The 14724-nt window shown below is 43.2% G+C and overlaps 1 protein-coding gene across 4 annotated transcripts in view; it reads right to left on the reverse strand.

Annotated features, from left to right (window-relative positions):
• The window catches only part of DAB1 (DAB adaptor protein 1), a gene marked incomplete at both ends in the record, with an annotated part of 124128 nt that overhangs the window by 53358 nt on the left and 56046 nt on the right, over window positions 1-14724 (reverse strand). For all 4 annotated transcript variants that reach the window (XM_082483801.1, XM_082483804.1, XM_082483803.1 and 1 more), the window contains 2 exons: window positions 8523-8621; window positions 11024-11163. In XM_082483801.1, coding sequence (XP_082339927.1) covers window positions 8523-8621; window positions 11024-11163 — 239 coding nt within the window. The remainder of the gene's footprint in view (window positions 1-8522; window positions 8622-11023; window positions 11164-14724) is intronic.

The following is a 14724-nucleotide window of genomic DNA, read 5'->3' on the forward strand; positions in this document are numbered from 1 at the left end:
ATGCCAAGTGGTAGGAGGAAAGACAGAAAGTTCAAAGCTCTACATCCCCCCCAAACCCTCGGACCTCAGGACGTGCAAAATCACACCCGAGTTTTGCCTTTTGTGATCTTTTTTTAACCGTGACAAAACTGCCATAATACAACGTAAGGCTTTTACAACCGTCGTGCAGCCAACTGGGCGTCTATGAAACGCATCTCAACGAGCTCGTGGCTATTAAAAATCCCCGTGGAGCACTCTGAACCATCTAAACTGTCTAGGGCACAGTTTGAAAGACCAAGAAGAAATGAATTACAATAGTCAGTAAGGGATGTAATTATGGAAGTAGGTTCTTCTGACATTTACATTTTGCTAACTGTCAAATGATGTTCATGAAATGGGTTATTGTTTCCCTTTTAAAGTATCAGAAGAATATAAATACCTTATAAGAGTACTATGCTGTGTTTTTAAGACCCCTACTCTGCCATATTCTAATTAGATATATTTATTGCACATAGAACAGTATATGCCACGTCTTAGTATTCATATTTACAAGTAGAAAGACGGAAACTGCCACGCAACAGGGCAAGACTCCCAGTTGGCCTGAGAAATCTTTCCCACCCAGAAGCTGCGGACAATGCATTCTAGTCCTTGTAAGGCATAAGAATGGCCACAAATATCACGATTTTCAAACGCATGTGCAAAATTTGACTTTGCTGTTTTTCAGTATGCTCTTTATTGTTATTACGTAATATTTTTAATCACTGTAGTCCTTCGAAGTCTTCAGCACGGTCCAAGACCCAACATTTCTTACAAAAAGTTCCTATAAACGGATAATTCTGATAAAAAAAAAATAATTAAAAGGTAATCCCAGAGAGTTTATACTTTAATTCCAGCCTTTGAAAGCTAAAGGCCAGATGCCCCTTGGGACATCTCTGAGCTGCATGGCCGGAGTAGCTCCTCCTCACAAACCCTCGGGCATGGAGAAGTCCTTCCCTCACGGCCCTGGCCGATGCCCTCCATCGCTCCTCTGGCCCTTCCTCCCAGGTGAGTACGCTGCAGGCGGCTCAACCCTGAAGTGAGCCTGGTAGAAGGGACGGTTGATTCGTGGAACCGTTCCCCAAGCCACACTTCTGCAAGGTCACAACAGAAACAACAGATGGCCAGAAGAACGATTTCATGGGCTGGATCTACAAGCCGCTAGATGGGCTGTCCTCACCCCAGGCAAATGACAACAGGGTGACTACCACGAGGCAGCACAGCTCTGCAGGACAGGCTGTAATCACAGGGTACCAGCAGTCTTAGCATCATGGAGTTTAACAAGTTTCTAGCATGGGAGTGTTTTAAGGAGGGATCTGAAGACAAAACAAGGAGGTACTGCATGAATATGCGCAAAGAATTCCTCCGAAGTATGATGGGCAGGATGGGAAGAGGCTTGGAGGCGTTTATTTGAAAACTGAATAAATGGAATGATGAAAGTTGGTAGTGTGGAAGGACTCCTTGAAAGTGGATGAAGAGTAAAGGCAGCCAGGAAGACCCTGGGAAAAAAAAACCCAAACAGTTAGGCAATGGGCTGATAAACCAGAGACGGCGGATGCAGCGTAGGAACGCAAAGAGAAGTGTGACATGATCAAAAGAATAAGCTGAGGCAGCAATCTTGGCCGTCACGATGGATTTCAGAAGCAGAAGTCACATTTGTCAAGGACAAAGAAAAGGGTAACAATCGAGACACGAGATGAAGAGAGGCAGGACTGGGTTTTAGCTGTAAGCACCACAATAAACGCTGCATTTCAGAGCAGTGAAGAAGAATCTGCAAGATCTGGAGTTACCCTGGATGTGACCCTCGAAAACGAGGTTGAGTCAAAAAAGGCCGCGGAGTTTACAGGGCTGAATAATAGGTGATGCGGATATTTTCCTCGGCACTCCGAAAAGATCAGAGAAGGACCTTTGGGAGTCAGGATTAAAAGACCCGGTTTAGCCACATTAAGCTTGAAGTGTTGGCTAAACGTGTAAGGAGAGCACCGGACAGACAGGTCAAGATTTGAACAGAAGGAGACAAGGGCTGGCGTCGTTTGGTTTGACACAATAACCAAATTCATATTTTCAAATGAAGTAATTGATAAAAAGCACAGCAGGAAGAGAAAGCGCTCGAGGACAGAGAGCACCCGGGAAATCCCAGATGAAAACTGCACGAGAGGGAAAGTGAAATTAGAAACACAGGGGCAAAATCCAGAGACAAGCGTCATGGAGGCCAGGTGGAAGGACTTTATTGAAAATGAGCTGAGAAGTTAACGATGCTAACAAAGCCCTGCACCTGAGATCAACCCCCAAGCGGCCAGTGGGAACTTTGGGAAGATCAGAGAAATGAAGGGGACAAAACCCACCTGTGGGAGGTTCTGGCCTGGAACTGGAAGGAGCCCCGGGCAGGGACCATTAACAGTCTCCTGGTCAATACTGTGCTCTGGCAAACACAAAAATGCAGTCAACTGATCACACCACCTCTCCTGCTCGCCGCAGAGTGAGTAGAGCGCAGATAAAATTAATTCCTTCTTTTATTTCTGTTTTTAAATATTCAGAGACGCTCCGTGATAGAGACTTGACAGTTTGACATTTCATCTGCTCCAGCACATGTGCTTCGAGGAATAGCTACAGATCCATAATTGTACCTCGATTTCTGGTCATAGATGCCAGAACCAACAGATTTCCAGTAAAGTCAAGAAGTACCTTTGGTAAATTTTAAAGGAGCTATCTTCTGCCAACAGCGAGAATTTTAATCTTGCTAAAATTTTCTTTCAGCCAAGTTTAGCTGTCCTGTTAGCAATCTATCAGCATAATTAACACTATCATTCACATCCAATGGAGAAGAGCAGCAAATCCAGGGGTTATCAGCACAAACCCGATAAAGTCCCAGAACAAGCTGGAAATTGCTTTACAGAAGCCTTAGTGACAACTTTGAAAAATCTGTGCATTATAGGGTCAAGAGAGCTTAAAAGGTCAGGAAGAGGGGTAAGACGTGGGCATCTAAAACAGCGGCTGGATCATATCGCAGCCATAACATTATCTCCCTAGAAGACAACAATCTGAGGCCATCAGGATTATAACCATTATAACCACCCACTACACGTATTATTTAACTGGACGTGGTTAAGCGTTAAAGCAGAAGCGCGATCACTAGTTTTGTGGCCACCATGAAAAGGCAAATTAACTTTTTTTTGCACAAAATGCTGCAGGTAAGGTCAGGTCCCCCTTCCGTGGAACAGGGAGGTATTATTGACTGAGGAACACCTTCTCAGGCAGGCAAACCCTGCTCTGCGTGAGAGTCATACAATCCTCCTCACAGATAATAAAGGTTAGAGTAAGGGATGGATAACAGGAATGAGAATAGACAGTCAACGCGAAATATATATATTTATACATAGTTTTCCTTTCTGGATTTCATTCTGACAGCCTGAAGAAAACGGCTACGGATTAAATTCATAACGTGACTAACACACCGCGATACTTCTCTGCAATACTGTAACCCAACCAGACGCTTATAGTATTCCTAGAAACGTTACAATCCCATAGGCTGTGCCCGAGCTCTGTATTTTGATAAAGATACAGGTCAACGTCTCTGAAAGAGTGGCCAATCTCTCCAAAGTTATAATAGACAATGCAAATGAAACCCACTTGAACAGAAATAATTCTTTACTTAACGCCAAACAGTATTTTTTTTCCTTTTGTCTTATGTCTCTTTCACAGTGTCTGGGTTTTCCATGAAAGTCAGCAGGATTTTGCAATTAGAAAGAACAAGAGTTTAAAAGTATACCTCATTACATGAATGTGGACAAAAATGTTTTCCCAAGCATTTTATAGAATTTAATTACTGTTTTTAAATACATTTTTGGAAAGTAACCTACAGTAAATAAAGATTTATTGTTACATAAATAAACAACGAGACAATTACAGCCTCTTTATGGAGACCATATTAGTCATGCACGTCTAATGAAGCATTACTAAGCTATCACAGGGAGATAGCCTGATGTGTGTGATTAACAAAATAATACTCATAAATAGCTAACGAACAATGATGGTCCTTTAAAAATTCTGCGTATCGTGCTGTATTGAGAGTCGTGGGTTTTGTCGCTTTCTAAGGAACATGTTAACCACTAAGTTCCACCCTGAAAAGGAGAGTAGTAAATAGCACAACGCAACGATTCGCATTTTCGCCTGCTACAGACCATGCTTTTGAAAATAGAAAAGAACTCTCATGGAAGTCTACTCATGAAGAATACATTTCGGCTTGTGCTGCACTCATTCGAAAGATGACGTCTTGAGATGTCACCAGGGGGAACAGGACAGAAGAAATGATCATAAATTATTTTTATATAATATGCAGCCATGAAATCTCTGAAGTAGCATTAGGTAGAAAAAGTCTGGGTTTTGTAGTAATTGTGGTGGATTTTTTACGTTAACAAAAAATATATTTGGCAAACATATTGTGAAGAAGACAACCGGGATGGATGGCCAACATATGAAAGTAGACAAACAAGGTACGTTTATAAGAAAAAATAGGGTCAAACCCCACGCGTAATGACATTTTTTGGCACAGAATAGGAGAACATCCTGTTAATCCAATTAAATACAGTTTTGGATTACACAGCTAACGTTGGGACTTCAACAGCAGCGCAGTTTGTGGTGGCGTGCCTACGTGTGCAGGCTCCTCCAGCAGATGGGTGAGTCTACGTAACAGTATAGGCAACCTACAGCTCTGCCACGCACGGCCCTTCCGTCACGTTCTAAATACACCGAAAACGACGTGAAAAGAGGTGTGAAGGGTCCATGGTATAGAATGATGAAATATAAGGGAGAAGTGTTATTATTTCTATTGCAGTGCTAGAGATGAACTAAATTGTATCGCATCTACAGTGCAAACTCACAGCAAATCCTTCTTGTATTTTTCTCGCTGAGATAAACTCTTCCCAAATGATATTCCACCTGCAACCTAATCACCTTCATGGATAAATTTAACTCAAAGGGCAGAATTCCTGACGGCTGGAATAACAGCATTATTACAATCGATATTTTTTGATGAACGTATTAAAGACAGCTATAAAGTACAGGGGGAAAAATCTTGCGTGTCATTTTCAGTAGTGACCCAACTACAGCCCTTCATCTGTAATGAGTTATGGAGCAATGCCCTTAAATCATCTGTATGAAGTCAGCTATGACACTCCCGATTTTAAAAAATTTGCTAGTTTTGAGCTACAAATTGATTTTTTATTGTGATAAATTAAAATCCAATAGTAGCCTACAAGATACTGAACACACAGAAGCCCACGTTTTTTCAGATTTTTTTTTCTCTCTTTTCTATCACATCAGACCGCCATTGTGCCAGACACGACAGCAACAGCCAATGATAAAAGTTAAGAACGGACATTCTAGAGAGGTAAATAACCTTTCCAAATAAACAATAAATGAGCACTGTGGCCCAAAATATCCTTTTGGGAATTGCAAAATCATGGAAACACAACTAAGGGAGAAAGCATTTCGGGTGCTAGGGAGGGCGGTAAAAGGAGGAGAAAGCAAACGCAAGATTATCCAGGCTGTTCCCTATTAAGGCCGTATTTTTCTCCCTGTGAACATCAGTCTCCAAATTTTATGAACTCTCAAGTTTAACACGGATATCCCAAGATCTGTGTGAGCAAAACACAACCTTTTTGCAACCCCTTTTGCTTCCTCCCCATCGAAAGAGCCAGGCTGAGCAATCGTACGTCCCCAGTTTTGCCAGCTTGTGGGATTTCCCTTGTTCTTTCTAAATCAAGAATGCCATTATCAGTGTGCTGCATCACCTAATTGCATCGTCCTTATTTGCCTTATAGGAGGCTCCACATTATAGCAGTAACGCGGTTTTCTTTGGGGCTGACCTAAGCACGCAGACCTCGACGCGAGACTACACAGACGGTATTATTTCCTACTATGACAGCTGACATCTCGTAGCATTACACCATGACGACCCAAAGCTGAATGGGTGAGACACAGCGCTTCATCCCTAAATATCTGTCTCTTGCGCTGTGGGAAGCACCTTGCCTAAGTAGTGGTCCTGCAGGCTCAGAAAGCCCAGAGATGCTGTCGGGGATGTCCATGACCTGTTGCTGATGTTACCCGGTGTATTTCAGATGTTGAGATTGTACGTGACTAGCAGCAGGAATGGGAATGAGGTGACAACTGTCTGTTGAGGAAGCACAGACGGGTTGGACGAACGAGAGTATGAACTGAGTGGGTCGAGGACGTGAAACTGTGGGACACGGAGAGACGCAAGCTGGGGAAAAAGCCAAAGGGATGGCGGTTGTGAAGAAGCAGCAAAGGAGTTCAGGCTCCCCCCTGCTTCAAAAGCTTGGCATGGGAAGCACGACTCTCCTGCTTTCACAAAAACACGTAAAAACTGATGTTAAAAGCTCCCCGGATCCCTCTGTTACAGTCTTGTTTCAAGAAGAGCAACTCAATACTCCTGTCCATCACTCCGGCAGCTCAGGGGCAGACGCCTGGAAGGTGGATTTAAAGGTTTCAGCCTAAGCCTGAGTGAGTGAGTGACAGGGTTACTGTAAGGATGATATAGCTATGTCAGATTTCGAGTATACGGTGTCAAAGTTACGAAGTGAAGGAGATTTGTTCTCATGTCCCCACCTCACTCGTTGCCGCTAGAAGAGTGTGCAGGACACTGCGGGAAAGGCAAGTCGGCTCACCCACACCTTTGTTTCCAAACGCATCCCCTTTTCCCTCTTTATTTCATGAAAATAAATCCTATGTTTGAGAAACATTCAGAGACGAGTGCCACAGGACAAGTCTCTCTCTCTTTCTTCTTCTTTACTTTCCCAACAAAAAGGCTTTAGTCTTAGGAAAGTAACCGTGGCCTCAGTGCAATTTGCAAATTGAAAAAGAAAACAAAATAGTACCATATTGTTTGACGTATCACACTCCGTTCTGTACGCTGAATGACGCTGGTATTCTCTGGCCAAAAAAAGGTATGTCATGGCATACTTAAGCACAGCCCTAATATCTATTTATTAGAGGACCCAACCACGTCTGCACTGGCAGCCCTAATTCTGACGGACCCTATCTTCTGAGCGCAGACTGTAGCCTCAGTTCTCTTAAACACTGCTTTTCTATGAATACTTTACACATGCTGTACCCACCACATTCCAAATGAGCTTTTCATTACTAACTACTTGTATTATGTATCAGTGAGCTCAATGACATTGATTTTCTAATAATATAAATTAACTGGCAAAGATAATTTCATCTATCATCAGTAGGGTTTTATTTCTGGCATCATGTTAAATAGTTAATCTTTCAAAAGATTAAATCAAGAGCTTTTTAAAATTCAAGGCAGAGCTTAAACTGCTGCAAAAATCTTCTTAATTAGGATTAAAACAGTTTGTGTGTTGTCGCTTTATATCTAAGTAGTATAATGTTTTGCTTAGGTTTCTTCTTTCAGAGCAATTTGAAAAATCAAACATGATATTGCTGCGGCAAAAACCGCGTAAGGCAGGGGAGTCTCCTGCAACCTCCTCCGCCAGGTGCTACTGGATGAGCTGCTGCTTGGCCACCCCAGACAGCAACCTCAAACTTCCCAGTATCTTTTACCTCCAATTCCATACAATAGATGCTTTTTCTACCATTGGCAACACAAAAGCTCTGATTCTTATGGTAACGGCGTACGTCACAGAAGACGGTGGTTGCTGTTAATGGAAGTATACTGGGTTATGGTGACTATGACCGTGTTCACGTAGAACTACGGACCTGATAGAAATTTTTAGGTTTCCCCTGGGACATCTTCAGGGCGATCCCAGGTAGGCGTGTGCTGCTCCCAGGAGCCCCCCAGCTCCCCCTGCCCTTCCTTTTCTCTTTAGTTCAGGGACCAGTGGGGAAAACAAGTTTCACCCTCCTTGGGCTTGTCCGCAGCTCCCTCCGTTCCAGCTTGTTTTCTTCCCCTCAGCTTCCCATGACACAAGGGGCCCAAGCCAAGCCACTCCAAGCCTCTAATCCTAAGCCCTTGTCATCAGACTCCCCAAAGTCACTTGGTACTGCTGAGGAGCCTTAACCCGCATCCAGAGGACTGGTGCAGTTGGGCTCAGGCTGGATGAGAAAACCCTCCTGGGTGCAGACAGCAGTCTGCGCCACCGACTGCTAAAACCGGCGGGCTGCTATTTCCAAGACCCGGGGTTTTTTTAAGCGGCAGAAGGAAAACAAACCCCTTCTTGCCACTTTCCGGACTCGGAGCTGTGAGTGTTTATGCACGTCAGGAGCATCTGGGTCCTCAAGTAAGTGGCTCTGGCAGAAGTATCCAGGAGAAGGCTTTACAATAAAGCCCGTCCCCACGCTACGCTTTACGCCTTGCTCATCTAATGGCTCGCTCTGATATACGATAACCCTTTGTCAAGCTTGTCAGGTGCTGGTTTATGTGTGCTTACACTGGTGAGATATTACCGCCCAGCTAGGAAACGCTTTTAAGGCAACATCCACGAAAAGAATCAATGTTGTTCCGTCACGATTGTTTTACTTACCCCTGTCTTTTCATCGAAGATTTTGATTCCCCCAAAGGAGACCGTTAAGAAGATTTTTTGTTTATGTTCTCCTTTCGAACGAGCCGCAGCAACAATTCCCTGTTGACACAAAGAACAGTTGGGCTGGTTTCATCCCTCTTCCAGGTGCCGCAGCAGAGCGCAAAGATTTGCTTGTGGACGACTGACCACTTTTCTAGGAAAACTTAAGGGCTTTCCAGGAACGGTCCCCCCTCTTGCTTCTGGCTTCCTCTCCTTTTTTCAAGGTACCACATCTCTTTACGTTACCCAGACAGCATTTCAAATGCGCTCCCACTTCCAACCCCTGCAGGAGCTAATCCTCCATGAAATTGGCTTTCATGGAAGCTGAAGGTCATTTCTAGCACACTTTTCCCAGCTATAAGCTGTTTTGTTTTCTGAGTTTGGTTTGTTTGTTTTTATTATTATTATTATTATTATTATTATTATTATTATTATTATTATTATTGAAGAAAAAACCCCACAACAAGCAGTGGAGGAAAAAAACACCAACTTCATGGGCACCCCCATCTGGAATAAGCTAATCGAGCTTTTTAGAGAAAAAGAACATTCTTCTCAAAATCAAACTACACCTCTGCTGTAAAAAGCGGGTGTTGAAGGTTAGGTTTTTTTCCTGATCTCAGGCTTTTACTTTGCAAGTGAACTTGCTGGTACGCACCTCTTGTATTATTCTCCCCCGGCACAAGAGTGACTTCTATTCCCACCTTCTCAGGAGCCTGCCCTGACCAACAACACCGTACTGAGATCAAACGTAACCAACTGCACTAGTAAATAAATGAAAATATTTAGCCTTTAGCTGGCGCTCTGCAATTCCAACGTGTTTCAACAACCACTAACATGTTTTAAGACCTTCACGAGGTCGTTGTTCTTATCACACAGATATGAAAATTAAAGAGAAAAACATGGAGTCGTTTGTCAAAAGTCAAATGGAGTCACTTGTCAAAACTTTATGCCTGGCCTTAAAACTCCCGTTGCTCGACCCGAGGTTGCAAGAGTCCACAACTTCACGCTGCGCCGCCTTACATACAGATGTGAATTTCTAAAGTGCCCTCCCCTTAATAGTTTGTCATCTCACAACACTGTTTCGATCAATCTCTCCGCTTTGCAAACAGGTATCAGGCACCTGGGAGATGTGGAAATGGGAATCCACGGAGGAGAGAGACAAAAAGCCTCGCGCAGCTGAACAGCGACAATTCTCCCAGATTGCTTCTAGGAACTATAAAATGATGAGAAATATCCAGTATACAATTAAACCAGATAGGAATCTTGTGGCGGATGCGATAAGTCAACAGCGCGCCTTTTAGAACAGATCAGGTTTCTGCTTGTCGTAAAATTTGTAAATTATCTACCAGACCTTGCTTTTAGATTGTTGGACTGTTGCTGTTTATTCCCGAATAACCACCTATTCCTCCCCGCTCCTCGGGACTGGAACCCTGCTAGTTGGTAGTGTAAAAGATACCATTTAGGGATCTCTCCTGCTGAAAAAATTAGTAATGGGAAATGCATCAGCTCTCTTGGTGGAGTGCTGGAGAGAGGACTGGAAGGAAAAAACCAGGAGAAAGACTGTGGAGGGTTTACTCCTAGACCTACCTGGTGACCCTGCAGTGCAGACGGGAAGCCAACAGCCAACACTGCACGAGAAAAACACAATCTATCCTTCCTCCTCGACCACTCCGGCTCTTCCACATTTCCCAGGGCCACGTAAAGGATGCTTCTTATAGACAGCTCTTATGCTCTTTGAGGGTTATAAGACTGAGCCAGAGAGAGGTGTCTAGCGTGCTCCAGAAAGCCCACCCTCCTACACCACCAGCGCTTTCGGACTCTCTCTACTCTCTAAGTTTGCAGTCTCCTCAAAATCTGCTTTTGTCACCACTCCACCTCTTTCCCAAAGGAAAAGGGGACTCCTGGGGACTCCTCTTTATCGTCCCATGCTCTGTCCTCTCAGTGCACTGCCTCCTGGTTTGGTAACCCAGAAATTCTGCCATTACAGGTGCAAGACATTATCCTCCCAGTGAGGACACCAGTTGCCCCCTGTATCTGGCTACCTACACCCCATAATGTCACTCACCTCTTCCTGCCTGTCCCGACAGGAGATAATGGTCAAAGGCAGGGCTGCAGTTGATTAGCACTGTCATATAAAATGCTCTGATAAACCATTTTTCTTTATAGTGGTTTACCTCCCCTTTTGCATAATAAAATTATTCAATTTGCAGATGTGTTGTTTATAATGGTTGTTTATAATGGCAGTGGTGTCAATCATGAATAACTACTGAACTCAAAGATAATGTATTAAAATTAAACTGGGATAAGCAATACCAGCCAGGAGTTCATGTAAAATTGACTGATTTCAATACATAATTAACCAGAGCGTGACTCAGCGTCACGAAAGGAGAACGAGTAAAAATTCAAGCTGAAATCCGCTCCCCTTGACGCCGTAATATTAAACATTAAAAGTTTCACTGCACCTTGAGCTTCATCATGGAGTCTTGGCATAACTTGTCTCCTCGTGCAGCAGAAACCTCATCTATCCCAATCAATTTTGCTTTGTATCGGACACCGTCACCTTTAAACCTCTTTATTAAAGTGGCTTCACTGCGATCCTGACCTGAAAAGACATAAGGGAAACAAGCAAATGTGCATGAGTGCAGAGGAAAATAAACAAATGAATACTTGCAATTAAGTGGCAAATTAGATCTAACTCCCACCTCAACACCTAAACATGTGAACATTTCAATAAAATTAGAAGAAAGGTATTAGTTCAATAAAACCTTTTGCCCTTACTACCTCAAACGAATTCACAGTGGAATTGTTGCCGTACAAAACGTTCTGCACAAAATTTGCACACAAATTAGGTTTACAGAAATAAGAGATAAGCCTGAATCAGACTTCACGGATCTGAAAACTCCTGATCTGTACAGGTTGTTTTAATCCCAATGCACTTGAGAATTTTTCATTTTGCAGACAAAACTCTAATAGAAACATGCCACTAGTTCCTCGTATACCGACTTATCTAACCGCATCAGCAATATTTACACTATTACCATTTGAATGATGAAAAAACAAATGATGTTATTTGCCTAGAGAATATTGCTGCTCTTAATTCTCCACCAAAAAAAAAAAAAAAAAAAAATACTGTCTCCTTGTTCTACTCTTTCTGCTTCTATATATACAGAAGAATCATAACCAGCAACATCGGCTCTCACAGGCTCACCCCGAGAAGCTTAAAAAAATGGCACAAGATGTTTCTTAATAAAAAAAAAGCAATCAGGGGGTAAGATAGCACAGTTCATGTACATAAATTACAACGCTCGGACCAGCCTGAACCACACGACGCTGATGCCCCAGCAATCCGTGAAAGGGATAGTTTTGTCGGGAAGACTTTTTCCCCGAGTACCCGCAGAAGAGTTTATTCCGTGTCTTAGCTGGAAGAAATATGTTAGTTAGGGAATCGGTCTTCCTAAAATTGATTAAAGATATATTTTTGCAGCTGTCTGTGGAATTTCTTGCTAGGATCTCAAAAAAGCAGCAGTGAACTGTAAATAATTGCAACCGAACAAGTAACCAAAGAGACAACTTTCAAGGAACAAAGAAGCAAGCAAAAACGTCGGATCTGAAAGAATTTGAAGTTTCTTGGACCCAAGAGATTCCGCCAGAAAACTTGCCTAAACATGGACCCAAGTTGCTGAAATGTATACTCTGACCGCCTCGGAGCCGCAGGCACAGGTTTTGCCCCGTCCTTGTAGCTAGTGTAAAAAATGAACAGGGCTGGAGTCTGCTATAAATGAACCAGAGGTAAGAGTCTCAAATTGGCCACCTGTACTTCAGAATTTTGGCCCAAACTTTCTCCAAAGCTCACCCCTGTTTGAAAAGTTAGATTAAAGCACAGAAAAAATAATGAAACCTGCTTCTGTGCCGCTAATTTCTGATAAGCAGAAGTGCAGAAGCTTTGGGGGAAAAAACTGTTTTGTTGTGCATTTCTGTTAAAAGCCCCTTTTTCAGCAGTCAACACCTGTGTCAACTTTGCTCGTCTTACACACCCATCAAGTGGATGAATAAATTAGGTTGAAATCTATGGAACTGAAATTTTTACAGTACCATTACACGAAAAAGTAGAGAGCATACACGACCAACGAAGAGTACTTCCGAATGAAGACACTCATTTGCTCCTCCTTCCCCCAGAGTAGAGCACATGTCCATGACGATGGACTAGACGTATGTTAAAAATAGAGCTATTTTAAGCTTATTGAGATCTTCGAGTGTGTTTCAGCACGCAAATACTATTTCTTTCAATGAAAAATATCAGCTCAGACCAATGTCTTAATGCCTCGTTGATAGTCCCTTAAAAACACGGCAGCTGATAGGTGTTCCTCTGATAGTTCAGTGTCCACCCAACTGTTTCCCTTGACTCGTCTTCACGCCTGCTCCCTCAAAAAGAATTAAACAGAGGGTTGGAACTTCATGCTCTTACATTGTATTCTATTTAAAAAAAAATAATCTGATGAGACATAAATGATAAATCGGAAACTCTGATTTATCAGAGTTATTCTGAAGTAGCGCTAATACCACTCCCCAGGCAAATGCCAAGGCAGACGTTGGCACCGTCAGCTAGAAACAACGAAAACCCATTTTCCATTTTCAGCTCCAGAGTGGGGTGGGGGGGGGGGTGGGGGAACATCTGGAGACACAACAAAGTACAACGATAACAGTGGACTTTTCCATATGTCTTTTATACTTGCAAAGCTATCCTGTTGATTTGCAGTAAATAAAATCCAATTCCAAGAGCTTTCTTGCCAACAATTTTCAACCTTACGTCTCCGTTACAGCCGAAGGCAGCTGTTAACTAATAGCATGAGCGTGTAAGTGTTGAAGAGCGTCTCCTGGGTCCAAGTCATGATAGCGACCTTGCATTCATCAGTTATTTGAACATTTATACTTATTCCAACCTCTGATCTATTTTTCCTGCACGTAACTAAATCCCTGACATTAATAGCCCATTGAAACACAACTTATGGCTATGTTTGCTGACGCACAAGTCCCATGTCAATTATGACCCAGATTAAGTAGGATAAAGTGCTTTTGGGATAAATGACTGGGAAAAATCATCAACCTGAAAATGATGTCGATATTTTAAACTGCGGTGGAAACTGCGAATTACTAGAGACTACAAATTCATCCGTAAAACCCTAGAGCATGTGTCCCATGAAAAAGCACAGGGAATGCACGCACACGCTGCCCTATATTATAAATCACCATCCGCAACAGTCACCATTTCTCAGCATACATCCAGATCTCCCCCAACCAGGGCTTATACTGTATTTCCAAATTTTGGTGCTGTAATCGGCACCGAAAAAACTTTCTACCCTCTTGGAAAATTACCATAGGACAAACACTGTCAGTACGGTCAACTTTATAGCACTCAGGAGAGGTGAGATTTATGTGGGGTGATACTTCATTTGCGCACTGGACACTTATCAGGCAGATAAGTCCAGACTCTCATAAACATCTCATCATTAGACAAAAAGCTTTTTTTTTTTTTTTAATGACAGCTCTTGAACAAGATTCTTTGCGTGTTTGAAACAGCATGAATAAGAGATGCCTGATATAAGGCTGCAACTCTTCTTAAGCTTCAGAGGAGGCCGAGTGCTAACGTTAAACCACTAAACCAGAGAGCTGTGCCTGTGCCAGAAACCCGCCCGGGAAAAGCGCCGCCTCTTTCTCTCCGGGTAACAAGCGGAGTCAATCCTTTCTTCTTCGCAGCTCCCGCCTTCGTGAGCGCAGACCCGCTGTCGCGCTCGGCTCCCCAGCCGCCCCCTGCCACCGCACTGGCTCGGCCCCAGCCGGCGGGAAGGAGGATAAGCCCGGATGCGGGGCTGCACTTACTGCTGGAGCTCGGTTATTATTTGAATAACCAGAAGCAGCGTCTTGGGGCTTTCACTCTCAGCTTGCCGTCCTCAAACTACAAATAACATCTCAAGGGCGGGAAGGGGGACGTTCACAAACCAACTACGATGATTTTAGGGACAACTGAAGCTTGAGGTCTCAAAGCGTTCCCAGACCATAATCTACAGCAAAATTAGAAGCACGTGTGTAATGACAACCACTTCTTTCCACAACACACGTTTCCTGAGAGCTCATTTTAGGATTTCTTGACTGCAGAGAAGACCAC

This window comes from Vanellus vanellus, assembly GCF_965231255.1.
Source record: "Vanellus vanellus genome assembly, chromosome: 5".
NCBI classification, from domain to species: Eukaryota; Metazoa; Chordata; class Aves; order Charadriiformes; family Charadriidae; genus Vanellus; species Vanellus vanellus.